Source organism: Cervus elaphus, chromosome X, assembly GCF_910594005.1.
Source record: "Cervus elaphus chromosome X, mCerEla1.1, whole genome shotgun sequence".
NCBI lineage: Eukaryota > Metazoa > Chordata > Mammalia > Artiodactyla > Cervidae > Cervus > Cervus elaphus.
Genome location: NC_057848.1, coordinates 166530401 through 166544246, shown reverse-complemented (window position 1 = coordinate 166544246; position 13846 = coordinate 166530401). Strand labels below are relative to the sequence as shown.

General features: G+C 45.5%; 1 protein-coding gene across 1 annotated transcript; it reads left to right on the top strand.

The window, feature by feature from the left end:
- The first annotated feature begins 4469 nt into the window (after positions 1-4469).
- LOC122690571 (proline-rich protein 36-like) lies at positions 4470-13597 on the top strand. The gene is made up of 3 exons (XM_043897486.1): positions 4470-4666; positions 11255-12096; positions 13044-13597. The coding sequence occupies exons 1-3, from the start codon at positions 4470-4472 to the stop codon at positions 13184-13186; spliced, it is 1182 nt and encodes a 393-aa protein (XP_043753421.1). The 3' UTR covers positions 13187-13597.
- The last annotated feature ends 249 nt before the right edge of the window (positions 13598-13846 follow it).

Genomic DNA, 13846 nt, shown 5'->3' with positions numbered 1-13846 from the left:
TCACTGATCCAGAATAATGGAATTTGTAAGCACCCCTCTTCTTTGTCCTGGTCACTTTCTTTCATTCGCTCTTCAATCAAGTCAAAGTCCTCTCTGACCTCTATGACTTTCCCTGGAAGGTTATACAGTCCTTGGATTTGCTCGTGAGGGGAAGCGACCTGTAAAGAGGTGGGCGGGTTTGGGAGTTCTCCCCATGGAGAGCTGAGTGATGTGCACCTGTGTTCTGTGTCCTCCCATCATGTTGGACAGGTTCACAGTGCCCATCACTTTGGCATGCTTCTTTTCCCTGGGCTTTCCATCCAGGAACCACACAGAGATGGCCAGGGATTTGCACTTGGCTGACTTCAGTTCAGTTCAGTTCAATCTCTCAGTCGTGTCCCACTCGTTGCGACCCCAAAGACTTGTAGCACTCCAGGCTTCCCTGAACATCACCAACTCCTGGAGCTTACTGAAACTCATGTCCAATAGTCAATGATGCCATCTAACCACCTCATCCTCTGTCATCTTTCCCCTTGTACCTTTGATCTTTCCCAGCATCAGGGTCTTTCCCAATGAGTCAGTTCTTCACATCACTTGTTCAGACATTGGAGTTTCAGGTTCAGCTTCAGTCCTGCCATGGAATATTCAAGACTGATATCCTTTAGTTTTGACTGATTTGATCTCCTTACAGTCCAAGGGACTCTCAAGAGTCTTCTCCAACGCCACAGTTCAAAAGCATGAATTCTTCAGTGCTCAATGTTCTTTATAGTCCAACTCTCATGTCCATACATGACTGGTTAAAAAACCATAGCTTTGACTAGATGGACCTTCGTCAGTAATGTAATGCTTCTGCTTTTAAATATGCTGTCAAGGTTGCTCATAGCTTTTCTCCCAACGAGCAAGAGTCTTTTAATTTCATGGCTGCAGTCACCATCTGTAGTGATTTTGGAGCACCCCCCCCCCAAAATAAAGTCTGTCAATGTTTCCAACGTATCCCCATCTATTTGCTAAGAAGTGATGGGACCAGATGCCATGATCTTAGTTTTTGGAATGCTGACTTTTAAGCCAACTTTTTCACTCGCCTCTTTCACTTTTGTCAAGAAGCATTTCAGTTCTTCTTCGCTTTCTGCCATGAGGGTGGTGTCATCTGCGTATCTGAGGTTGTTGATATGTCTCCTGACTATCTTGATTGTAGCTTGTGCTTCATCCAGCCTGGAATTTCGCATGATGTACTCTGCATATAATTTAAATAAGCAGGATGACAATATATAGCGTTGACACACTCTATTTCCAATTCGGAAACAAACAGTATGAAAAGGCAAAAAAGATGTGACACTGAAAAATGACCTCCCCAGGTCAGTAGGTGCCCAATATGCTACTGGAGAAGAGTGGAGAAATAGCTCCAGAAAGAATAAAGAGACAGAGCCAAAGAAAAATATAACTTATGTTGGAAGGAAAATCTGATGCTATGAAGAACAACATTGCATAGGAACTTGGAATCTTAGGTCCATGAATCAAGGTAGTTTGGAAGTGGTCAAATAGGTGATGGCAAGAGTGAACATTGACATTATAGAAATGAGGGAACTAAAATGGACTTGATTGAGTGGATTAATTCAGATGACCAATATATCTACTACTATGGGCAAGAATCCCTTAGAAGAAATGGCATAGCCCTCATAATCAACAAAAGACTCCAAAATGCAGTGCTTCGGTGCAATCTCAAAATGACAGAAAGATCTCTGCACATTTCCAAGGCAAAGCATTCAATATCACAGTAATCCAAGTCTATGCCCCAACCAGCAATGCTGAAGAAGCTGAAGGTGAATGGTTCTAGGAAGACCTACAAGACCTTTTAGAACAAACACCAAAAAAGATGTCTTTTACATCATAGGGGACTAGAATGTTAAAGTAGGAAATCAAGAGATGCCTGGAGAAAAAGGCAACATTGGGCCTGGGAGTAGAAAAGGAAGCAGGGCAAAGCCTAACAGAGTATTGACAAGAGAATGCACTGGTCATAGCATACACCCTCTTCCAACAACACAAGAGAAGACTCTACACATGGACATCACTAGTTGGTCAATACCAAAATCAGGTTGATTATATTGTTTGTAGCCAAAGATGGAGAAGCTCTATAGAGTCAGCAAAAAGAAGACCACGAGCTGACTGTGGCTCAGATCGTGAACCCCTTACTGCAAAATTCAGACTTAAATTGAAGAAAGTAGCGGAAACCACCGGGCCATTCAGGTATGATCAATGTGAAATCCCTTATGATTATACAGTGGAAGTGACAAATAGATTCAAGGGATTAGATCTGATAGACAAAGTCCCTGAAGAACTATGGATGGAGGTTCATGACATTGTTCAGGAGGCAGTGATCAAGACCATCCCCAAGAAAAAGAAATGCAAAAAGGCAAAATGGCTGTCTGAGGAGGCCTTTCAAATAGCTGAGCATCGATGAAAAGGCAAAGGAGAAATGGAAAGCCACACATTTGAGTACAGAGTTCCAAAGAATTAGCACAGAGAGATAAGAAAGCCTTCCTCAGTGATCAATGCAAAGAAATACAGGAAAGCGACAGAATGGAAAAGACTAGAGATCTCTTCGAGAAAATTAGGGATACCAAGGGAACATTTCATGCAAAGATGGGCACAATAAAGGGCAGAAATGGTTTGGACCTAACAGAAGCAGAAGATATTAAGGAGAAGTGGCAAGAATACACAGAAGGACTATAAAAAAAAGAGATCATCACCACCCAGATAACCACGATAGTGTGATCACTCTCCTAGAGCCAGACATCCTGGAATGCAAAGTCAAGTGAGCCTTGGGAAGCATCATTACCAACAAAGCTAGTGGAACTGATGGAATTCCAATTGAGCTATTTCAAATCCTCAAAGATGCTGCTGTGAAGGTGCTGCACTCAATATGCCAGCACATTTGGAAAACTCAGCAGTAGCCACAGGACTGGAAAAGGTCAGTTTTCATTCCAATCCCAAAGGCCATGCCACAGAACGTTCAAATGACCACACAGTTGTGCTCAGGTCACACACTAGGAAAGTAATGCTCAAAATTCTCCAAGTCAGGCTTCAACAATTTGTGAACCGTGAACTTCCAGATGTTCAGGCTAGATTTAGAAAATGCAGAGGAACCAGAGAAATCAAATTGCCAACATCGGTTGGATCATCAAAAAAGCAAGAGAGTTCCCAGAAAACATCTAGTTCTGCTTTACTGACTACTCCAAAGCCTTTGTTGTGGATCACAGCAAAATGTGGAAAATTCTCATAGAGGTGGGAATAGCAGACCACCTTACCTGCCTCATGAGAAATCTGTGTGCAGGTGAAGAAGCACCAGTTAGAACCGGACGTGGAACAACACACATGGAGCTGACTTAGAGCATCCTTTTCTCAGCGTGCACCTCTCAAGCTCATTCCTTCCCAATGCCGTGCTCGTCGCAGGGCCAGCACGCCCTCCCCGGGGCTGACACCTTCTGACCGAGGTTCCCCTGCTCTTCCTAACTCTGTACTTCTTCGTTTGCAACTGTTTTCCTTTTCACCAAATTGCTATCTTCCTGTAGCAGGAAAAGGCCAAATCAATGCCCGGTCCCCCAAAAGGTCAAAGAGAATGTGACAGGCCTCTGACTCTGATACAGTGCCGTGAAGAAGCTGCACATGGATCCAGAGGGGCTGTGACAAAACGAAGCAGTGAATGCACACCTGAAATGGTAAGCTGGCCTCCCTTCCTGTCGGCTCTACAGTTGACTACTAGCAGCAGACAGAGAGCCCCACACGAAAGGCACCCTGGCCTGTCTGCCCGCCCTACGCCCACAGCTCTCCTCTCCCTTGTACAGGAAGCAGCATTCCTCTCCTAAATGCACCAAGAGGGGTTGATTCCACCAGGCCTCACTGACTTACTGAATGGCAAGGCTCTCTTTCTGCTGCCCTCGCTAGCCTGTGGTAGGTCTGCCTACAGCTCAGGCATTCCCTAACTCTTCTACACAGTGTGGGCCATCGAACCCAGCTAATGGTTGGGCCTGGGGGACATCCAAGACACTCACTTAGAATCCAGGGTCCCTGTGAGAGTCACGTGGTGCAGGTCTCCTTCAGGAACTCCATGATGAAAGCAGAGGTTGTCCTCCCGTGAGGCTTTCAGGACTCTCCTTCAGGTGCAGACTGACACCTTTAACCCTTTGCCCTCCATGGCCAAGGAGGAAACTGCCAAGAAAGGAGGAAATTAATGTCAAAACTTCTGGAGCAAGCAATGCGGCCTCTTTTGCAGGACTGCTATGCACGAACCCCTGGAGCCTGAAAACCAGCAGGCTCTGAACTGCCAACTGTCTCTCACTGCCCCAGGGTCCCTGCATACAAACGGCCCACCAACCGTGCTTCATCTCTGTTCTCTCTCTCACAGACACACACCAGCACAGGGGCACACACATGCACCCCACACCATTGCTTTTCTCACCTTTCTGCATGGCCATTTACCAGGAAGTGCCCGGATGGAGGCCATAGCCATGCCGTGCCTCTCCTTGGATGCCTGGGCTTGCAAACCGAGCGCTTACCTTAGCACGTCATTTGTCTCGCATGGTGCCAATGTGTGCCACCCTGGGGACGGGAGGGTGCTGGCTGACAGGCTGATGCTAGGTAGCACTAGCCCAGGACCTCCAGCTATCTCCTTCTCACACGTGTGGGAGAAGTAGGTCTCCAGTGAAGCAGGCTCTCTTTCCTCGCCTCCTCCTCCCAGTCTCTACCCTTTTCTCAAGTACCTTGGTCTCTTCACAATCCTGGGTCCTGCAGCAGCCATACCTACCACTCCTATGGAAGCCAATGTTCCACAGACGGAGGGGTCCACAGGCAGCATTTTTAAAGCCCCACACCACTTGATCTACTCTGGGTGACTCCTCAAACCCTCTACCCCTGCTTAACAACACACACAGAAAAAACAACACAGCAGAAATTGTGAGTTTGTTTATGTCTCTTTCTCTAATTGCAGATTTATGGACCCGCTGTCAGGAGCTTTCCCTGGTCATCCTTCCTTCGTTGTTCTCCTGGGCATGGGCACCACACAGATGCATGGACCAGTCTCCCCTAGGCTGTGGATGCCTTGGGCCTCCTCTTCTGGTTGTTCCACGTCTCATGTTCTGTCACCCTCATCTCTGTGTCTGCAGTGGGCCAGAACCACGCACCATCCACAAACACAGGCGACATGAACACACGCCTGTACACGCACACATGCGAGGCACAGGGACAGAACCGTAACAGAGAACACATGTTTTAGTACCTGAGAACCAGTGGTTCACACGAAATACAGAGATTTCCATAGTTCTTATGGGAAATTCCCCATTCTGATCTTCAAATGTGAAATACAGAGAAGCCCAAGTTTATGAAAGAGTATTAGCACCCAGATTTTTATATAAGAGATACAGAGAATTCCATATCTCATGGCGGAAAATTGTCTTGGTATATGTGTGAGAAATACAAAGAATTCCATATTTCATGAAGAAACAGTGATGCCCATGGTGGTAATGGCGATCTCATTCAAAAGGACTTATGGCAGGACTGTTACAGTCAGTGCTTCTGAAGCCATGGCAGGCCACTGTCCACACAGGCCTCCACCAGAGACTCCTGAACACTCACTGGCCTCTCTCGTGGCCTCACTGCTCCTTGCTCCTGGGTCCTGGTGCACACAAGGTTGTGTCTGTGCCTTGCAAGCGTCTGTTTCCCTTGTCCTGTGGAAGTTCCATAACCAAACCCACTGGCCTCCAGAGTCAAATATGCTGGAATTTCTCAGTCCCTCTGCTGGATCCACAGGGTGGGAAATCTGTTTTGGGTCCTAGAAATTTCATAACAGTGGGAGGACTTCTTTGGGATAATTGTTCTCTAGTTTATGGGCTGTCTGTTTCCAAAACCTACGGGAATCAGTAAAAGCAGTGCTAAGAGGGAAGTTGATAGCAATATAAGCCTACCTCAGCAAAGAAGAAAAACGTCAAATAGACAACCTAACACTACACCTAAAGCAGCTCGAAAAATAAGTTAAAAAATCCAATGCCTAAGTTAGTAGAAGGAAAGAAATCATAAAAATCAGAGCCAGAATAAATGAAAAAGAAATGAATGCAGCAATAGTAAAGATTTACAAAACAAAAAGTTGGTTCTTTGAGAAGGTAAACAAAATTGACAAATAATTAGCCAGACTTATCAAGAAAACAAAGGAGAAAAATCAAATCAAGCAAATTAGGGGAAAAAAAAGAAAATTAGGATTGAAAAAGCCGAGGTTACCAGAGACAACACAGACATACAAAGGATCATAATAGACTATTATGAGCAACTGTATGCTAATAAAATGGACAACCAGAGGATATGGACAGATTCTTAGAAATGTTCAACCTTCCACGACTGAACCGGGAAGAAATAGAAATTATGAACAGGACTATTACAAAAACTGAAATCAAAACTGTGATCAAAAACACCCAAAAAACCACAGCTCAGGGACCGACGGCTTCACAGGTAAATTCTATGAAACATTTAGTGGAAAGCTATTACCCATCCTTCTGAAACTCTTCCCAAAATATGCAGAGGAAGGAACAATTCTAAACTCCTTCTATGACAGCACAACCACCCTGATACCAAGGCCAGACAAAGATATCATAAAAAACGAAAATAACAGGCCAATGGCACGGATGAACACAGATGCAAAAATCACCAACAAAATTCTAGCAAACAGAATGCAACATCACATTAGAAAGATCACAAGTATGATTAAGTCAGGTGTATCCCAGGGATGCAAGGATTCTTCAGTATATGCAAATTGATCAATGTGATACACTATATTAACAAACTGAAAGACAAAATCCAAGGGATAATCTCAATAGATGCAGAAAAAGCTTTTGACAAACTTCAGCATCCTTTTATGATAACAACTCTTCAAAAATGAGTATAGACATAACCTGACTCAACATAGTAAAGGTCATACATGATAAACCCACAGCAAACATTATTCTAAATAGTGAGAAGCTGAAAGCATTCCCTCTAAGATCAGGAAGAAGAGAAGGGTGCCCACACTTGCCACTGTTATTCAACATACTTTTGGAAGTCCTAGCTACAGCAATCAGAGAAAAGAAAGAAATAAAAGGAATCCAGATTAGAAAGGAAGAGGTGAAACTCACACTATTTGCCGATGACATGATACTGTACATAGAAAACCCTAAAGATACCATCAGAAAATAACTAGAATTAATCAGTGAATTTAGTAGTTGCAGGATACAAAATCAATACACACAAATCACATGCATTCCTATATATTAACAATGAAAAATCAGAAGGAGAAATTAAGGAATCAATCCCATTTACCATTGCAACTAAAAAAATAAAATACCTAGAGATAAACCTACCAAAAGAGGCAATAAAACTGTATACAGGAAAGTATAAGACACTGATGAAAGATATCAAAGACGATATAAACAGACAGAAGGATATTCCATGCTCCTGGGTTGCAAGAATCAATATTGTGAAAATGACTGAACTACCAACTGCAATCCACAGATTCAATGCAATCCCTATCAAATTACCAATGGCATTTTTCATGGAGCTAGAATAAAAAATTTCACAGTTCATTTGAAACACAAAAGACCCTGAATTGGCAAAGTAATCTTGAGAAAGAAGAATGGAACTGGAGGAATCAACTTACCTGATCTCAGACTATATTACAAAGCTACAGTCATCAAGATAGTATGTCACTGACACAAAAACAGAAGTATAGGCCAAGGGAACAAGAGAGAAAGCACAGAGAAAAACCCACACACATATGGGCACCTTATCTTTGACAAAGGAGGCAAGAATATGCAATGGGAACAAGACGGCATCTTCAAGAAGTCATGCTGGAAGAACTAGACAAGTAAGTGCAAAAGAATGAAATTAGAAAACTTCCTAAAACCATTCACAAAGGTAAACTCAAAATGGACTAGAGACCTAAATGTAAGACCAGAAACTATAAAACTCAGAAGAAAACATAAGCAGAACACTGAAGGACATAAATCATAGCAACATCCTCTATGACAAACCTCCTAGAATAAAGGAAATAGAAACAAAAATAAATAAGTGGGAGCTAATTAAATTTAAAAGATTTGCATAGCAAAGGATACTATAAACAAGGTGAAAAGACCACCCATGGAATGGGAGAAAATAACAGCAAAGGCAACAACTGACAAAGTATTAATTTCCAAAACATACAAGCAGCTCAGACACGTCACTACCAGAGAAACAAACAACCCGGTCAAAAAGTGGGCAAAAGTCCTAAACTGATATTTCTCCAAAGAAGACATACGGATGGCTAATAAACACATGAAGAGATGCTTGACAACACTCATTATTAATGAGTGTTAGTCGCTCAGTCGTGTCTGACTCCTTGCAACCCCACGGACTGTAGCCTGTCAGGTTCTTCTGTCCAAGGAATTTTCCAGGCAAGAATACTGGAGTGGGTTGCCATTTCCTTCTCCAGGGTATCTTTCCAACCCAGGGACTGAACCCGGGTCCCCCACACTGCAGGCAGACTCTCCACCCCCTAAGGCATCAGGGAAGCTCATTATTAGAGAAATGCAAAGCAATACTACAATGTGATGTCACCTCACACCAGACAGAATGGGCATAATCAAAAAATCCAAACAACAAGTGCTGGAGAGGGTGTGGAGAAAAGGGAAGCCCCGTGCACTGCTGGTCGGAATGTAAACTGATAGAGCCACTATGGAAGACAGTATGGCAATTCCTCAAAAAACTAGGAATAAAACCACCATATGACCCATCAACCCCACTATTAGGCATACATCCTTCAAAATCCAAAGCTAAAAAGACACACGCACCCCAGTGTTCACTGCAGCACTATTTACAACAGCCAAGACATGGAAGTAAGCTAGATGTCCATTGACAGAAAAATGGAGAAAGAAGCTTTGGTGTATATATACAATGAAATACTACTCAGCAATAGAAAAGCAGGAATGGATTTGAGTCAGTTCGAAGTAGGTGGATGAACCCAGAGCCTATTATACATAGTGAAGTAAGTTAGAACGAGACGAACAAATATATATAAATGTACATATGTGTAATCTATGGAAGGATGGTACTGATAAACCTGTTTGCAGAGCAACAATGGAGATGCAGACTTAGAGGACAGACTTATGCACAAAGGTGGGGGAGAAGAGGGAGAGGGTGAGATCAATGGAAAGGGAGTAGCATGGATGCATATACACTAACATATGTAAATAGAGAGCCAGTGGGAATTTTCTGGATGGCTCAGGGAACTCAAATGGGGGCTCTGTAATAACCTAGAGGTGTGGGAATGAGCGGGAAGTGGGAGGGATTCAACAGGGAGGGGACATATGTACACCTACACCTATGGTTAATTCAGGTTGATGTATGACAGAAATCAAACCAATACTGTAAATAAGAATCAATCAATGAAAAAATATTTTTTAAAAAGCTGAATAATCGTTATTTGGAAATTATTTAGAATGTCACAGTTGAGAGAAAGAAAAAAAATTTAGGAAGTAGTCTATTGCCTTCCAGGTTCTGTCCTCTTCATTTTTAAAAAGTATGAGATAGGGGAGTTAATGTCTTCATGATACTGTCTCTGCTGTTCTGTTTATCATTATACAATGGTTATGCCACTTTCCATAATAATGAGGGTGCTCCACTAATGTTGGTCACAGGAAACACATGTTGAGGCCTTCATTTGGACCAGGAACTCTTCTCTGTGATGTGTGCATGCTGACATGAAACCCCATGGTCTTTCATTCACTTAGGAGACACTGTGTTCAATCCATACACAGATTCACACACAGTAAAGTTTCCTGCAGATGGACATGTTGATCTGTCTTTTGATCCAGAGGACACTAGACACCGCACTGTATTCCAGATTGGGAGTCAGATACAACACGTCTCTGTTTCTCTCTGGCCTGGGCACCAATCTGATTCAGCTCTTGCCAGGAAGGTGACTTTGGGCAAATTCATTCACCCATTAACCGCTATGTGTTTCTGCTTCCCCAGCTGCTGAGAAGGATGACAGCAGTCAAAATGCTTAACCTCATCGTGTTGCTATGAATACTCAAAGATTTTATTATACGTGTACACATGGAGCGCTAACCACGGTTCAGAAGTTTGAGCTTATCTTCTTGCCTCTCTTCACTTCCGTTTCTGCTTGTACTCATATTCCCTTGTCCCTGCCCCACCCTTTCCCCCTCCCAGCCAAACTCCACTCTCTCTCACCTGTGCCCCATCCTCAGACTCTACATCCAAAAACTTGGCTGTAAATCTCATGAGTTACCTCAGAAAATATCCATACCATCACCCTTGGATTAAAAAAATCATGAATATTAGCAGAAGAAATCAGAAACACACTAAAACTGGCAGTGTGAAAACTACACAAGAAATAAAGCATTATTGGTGAAAGTTTGACTATGAACATTTTCATATCTTCATCAGATTGAGATTTTCAGAATTCAATACAAGAGAATTATACTTGATAGAAATAATGGCAAAAAATAAAAATAAAAAAACCATGTTATGAGGTTTCTTGGCCTTTAAATGTCCCTCTATAAGGTTTTTAAAACTTTATATATGCATGTTCTATTACTGTCCCGTGCCCACTTATTTCCTATCATTATACAGATCATGTGAAGGGGTCATTAGACCTGTAACTTCATAGAGAATATGCACTAAACGTTTGCATACGAGCACACAATGAAACCTCATTATGTTTCTCATTATGCTGAAAAAGAAAAATCCTTCCCCCGTTCCCCCATGCCTAATACACTCTGTTCTTGAGGCCCTGAAGGGATGAATTGACAGTGTTAGGTCCATGCGGTGAGTCAAAGGTGCTGCTGACACTGCGTCCATGGAACAGGGAAATGTGGAACAGCAATAATATTAACAACAGTAATGACGGCAGCTAGAATTGACTGGAACGTACCATATGACAAATATTGTTCTGATGATTTCCCATGTCTTAACATGGTCAGTGTTCTATACTGCCCCATGAAGTAGTTAAATTTACTCCAAGCTAATGGGGCTAATGGAGGAATGAGGCACAGAGACGCTCAGTAACTTGCTCAGTGTCGCCCAGCAGTAAGGGAGCCACTGTTCTGGACGTGTTGTGGAACATTCTGTGCTTGTATTTATTCAGTCAAGGATAAGATCCAACGGCTATGGCAAAATATGTAGAATAACAGGTACCATATAACACAAATATATTTCACATTATGGAAAGGCACACTAAATAGAAATCTGATTTCTTCAGAAATCTTTCAGACCCGCCCGCCGCGCCCGGTGCATCCTCCGCCCGGCGCCCGCGCACCGGTGCCCGCCTGCCTCCTGTCGCCCGCCGCCCACTCGGCCCTGCGCCCCGCCGCCTGCAGTGCCTGGATCACTCGGGTCGCCGCCGCGCGTGGAGTCACAGTCCCAGAGCTGCCGCAGCCGCTGCCGGCAGCCCCTCAGTTCCCGCGGCGCGCCCGGCCATCTTCGTTTCACAGCACCGCCTTACGGGCGGGGCTACGCAGGCCCCGCCCTGTCGGTGGATCCGGCTCTCCCTCCACCCCTTCGTCCTCGGAGGCTCCTCCCCCGCTTGCTGCAAACCCTTTGACCTCCCTTGGCTGCTCCGCCTCCAATCTCCCTTGGGGGCTCCTTGGCTCTCGGCCCCTCTGGCCCCCACCCCCTCACCCCGGCCCGCTGCTTCTACTCCTCCTCCCCCGCCGGCTGCTCCGACCCTCCCAACGCTCGCCCCCTGCTCCTCAGTCTTCCCCTCCTGCTCCGCGCGCTCCTCCCTCTTCTCTCCTCCACCACCTCCTTGGGCCTCGCCGGGAAACCGCACGGGGGCCAGGATGGGCGCCGCCGCGTCCGTCCGCCCCCGGGCCACCGCGGAGAGGAAGGAGGGCTGGGAGGTTGGAGGCCCCACCCGGGCTGCAGACGCGGCCTGCCGGGGGCTGACTCCTGGGACCCAAACAATTCCCGGGGGAGAGGGCGGTCACCTCGCTGCACCCATTCCCAGGCCTTGGATGTCTGGGGTCCTCCTCTCTGCCCACTTGATGGGGGAGGGGAGCTGCGCCTTAGGTCTCCCAAATACCGAGGATGGCCCCCGCGAAGGTGGGTACGTCCCCTGAAGGGAAGTTGAAGGAGCTCCCTAGCTGGAGGAGGAACCTGAGGCCGGTCCAATGAGCTGGAGCCTGGGGGACACCTGGAAGTGGGGAGCTGCTTAGGTTGCCACTTCTCGTCCCTGCTAGGAGAGCCCCAGCAGCGTTGATGCCAAGTCCCCACTCCGGGTCAGACCCCTGACCTGCCCTGAGCTCTTCTCCCAGTTTGGGAGATCCAATGGTTTGAGTGGAGACCCAAATAGGCCTCTGCTTGAGAGGAAGCCAGGTCAGCTCCGAAAACATGAAACCTCTATGGCTATTGGTATTTTATGTTACATGCACAACTCGTAGCTGGAGAAATTGAAGTCCAAAGACTGGGCTGGCTCTCTTCTTGCTCCAAATTCCCCAGTTATTTAGTGCCCCAGATCTCTGGACACAAGACAATGCCAGGAAACTCAGGAAAGTATCAGAGAGGTTTTAAAGCACTGTTACAATGATACAAAAAGTTCTAATAAAAACCCTAACAGCGATCCAAATCTAGCTACATAGGGGAAGCAACGGGAGGAAAATCTCCCCAAATGCTCACAGCAGTTTGCATTCCTTCAGTGGGATGGTTGCTTTTTTAGTTATTTGCCTTCGAAATGGTTTGTAAAAGGGTTCTATTCCTTTTATAAGGGGAAAATTGTTTTTAAAAGGAATGTGCAGGCATGGAGACTGTAACTGGGACACGTCCGAAGGAGGCCTTTCCGCCTCTTCTCCCACCCGAGCACAGAAGCTTCCTTGCCCCTCTAGAGTCTACCCCCACCCGAATGTCATATGCCGGAAATTCCACCGCTGGAGTCCTTTTAGTGAAACATGCACAGCTATTAAATGTCCAAGGGAAAGGGGCACAGAGTATCAAAAGGGAAAGGGGCACAGAGTATCAAAAGAGCAAATACGTTGTGATCTTGTGTGTTCCAGAGAATGGCCCAGTGCTGAGGATCCCCGCCGTGACATCTTCCCTTCTGATTGCCGTGGTTTATTACCAAGGAGGCTACCACCGCCTTGTGCCCCTCCCCCTGCCCACGCTGCAGTCACCCCACCACCCACCACGGCCAAGCTGAAGCCGCATTCCCACCCCGCCCTCCCAGGCATCGTGTCATCTCAGAATTTCACAAATCTGGGCGCTATCACTCGAAATTATCCTGAATGGGGCTGGAGTGCATTGGAGTGATGCCAACCTCTGCAGAGAGAGAACACCCACACACATCAAAGGACTCACAGAAGGAAAGGCAAGATGAAAAAGTATCAGATAAAGAGTCAGGGGTGGGGGAAGCTACAGCCCATGAGGAGCTAAGAGGCAAGTGTTGACGGGCCTTTCACTGACGATAAGATCTTCTTCTGGACTCCTTTGGACTGGCGGTGGACCCACAAGGTGCGGCGATGCTGCAGAGAACAGGAAAGAGTCTGTGGGCCCCTACCCCTCAAGTCAAGGACTAAACCCAGAATTAGGCACCTGGGACTGTGACTTCTCTACAAACCAAGCCAAGGTGCTGGCTTCAGATTCAGAACTCAGGGGAGGCCTTAGGAGACCAAAAGGAAGATGGTGTGGATGAGGAAACTGAGGTTCGGGTCTTTAAATTTCCAAGTCCTGAGCCCTCACACCTTGGCACATGTAGCTGCCAAGAGACAGTCTGCTGTGCTTATTCTTTGAAACACTTAGCAAATATACACCATTTGATCATCATGACAACATCTACAGGTATTCCCAGTTTCGTTTGCAC

Excerpts from the sequence above, each read along its gene's own strand:
- LOC122690571 (XM_043897486.1), top strand. The coding sequence starts at position 4,470 with ATGGAGGCCATAGCCATGCCGTGCCTCTCCTTGGATGCCTGGGCTTGC. Across the intron at positions 4,667-11,254 it reads TTCTCACACGTGTGGGAGAA|AAATCTTTCAGACCCGCCCG; the intron begins GTAGGTCTCCAG and ends TGATTTCTTCAG. Across the intron at positions 12,097-13,043 it reads CGAGGATGGCCCCCGCGAAG|AGAATGGCCCAGTGCTGAGG; the intron begins GTGGGTACGTCC and ends TGTGTGTTCCAG.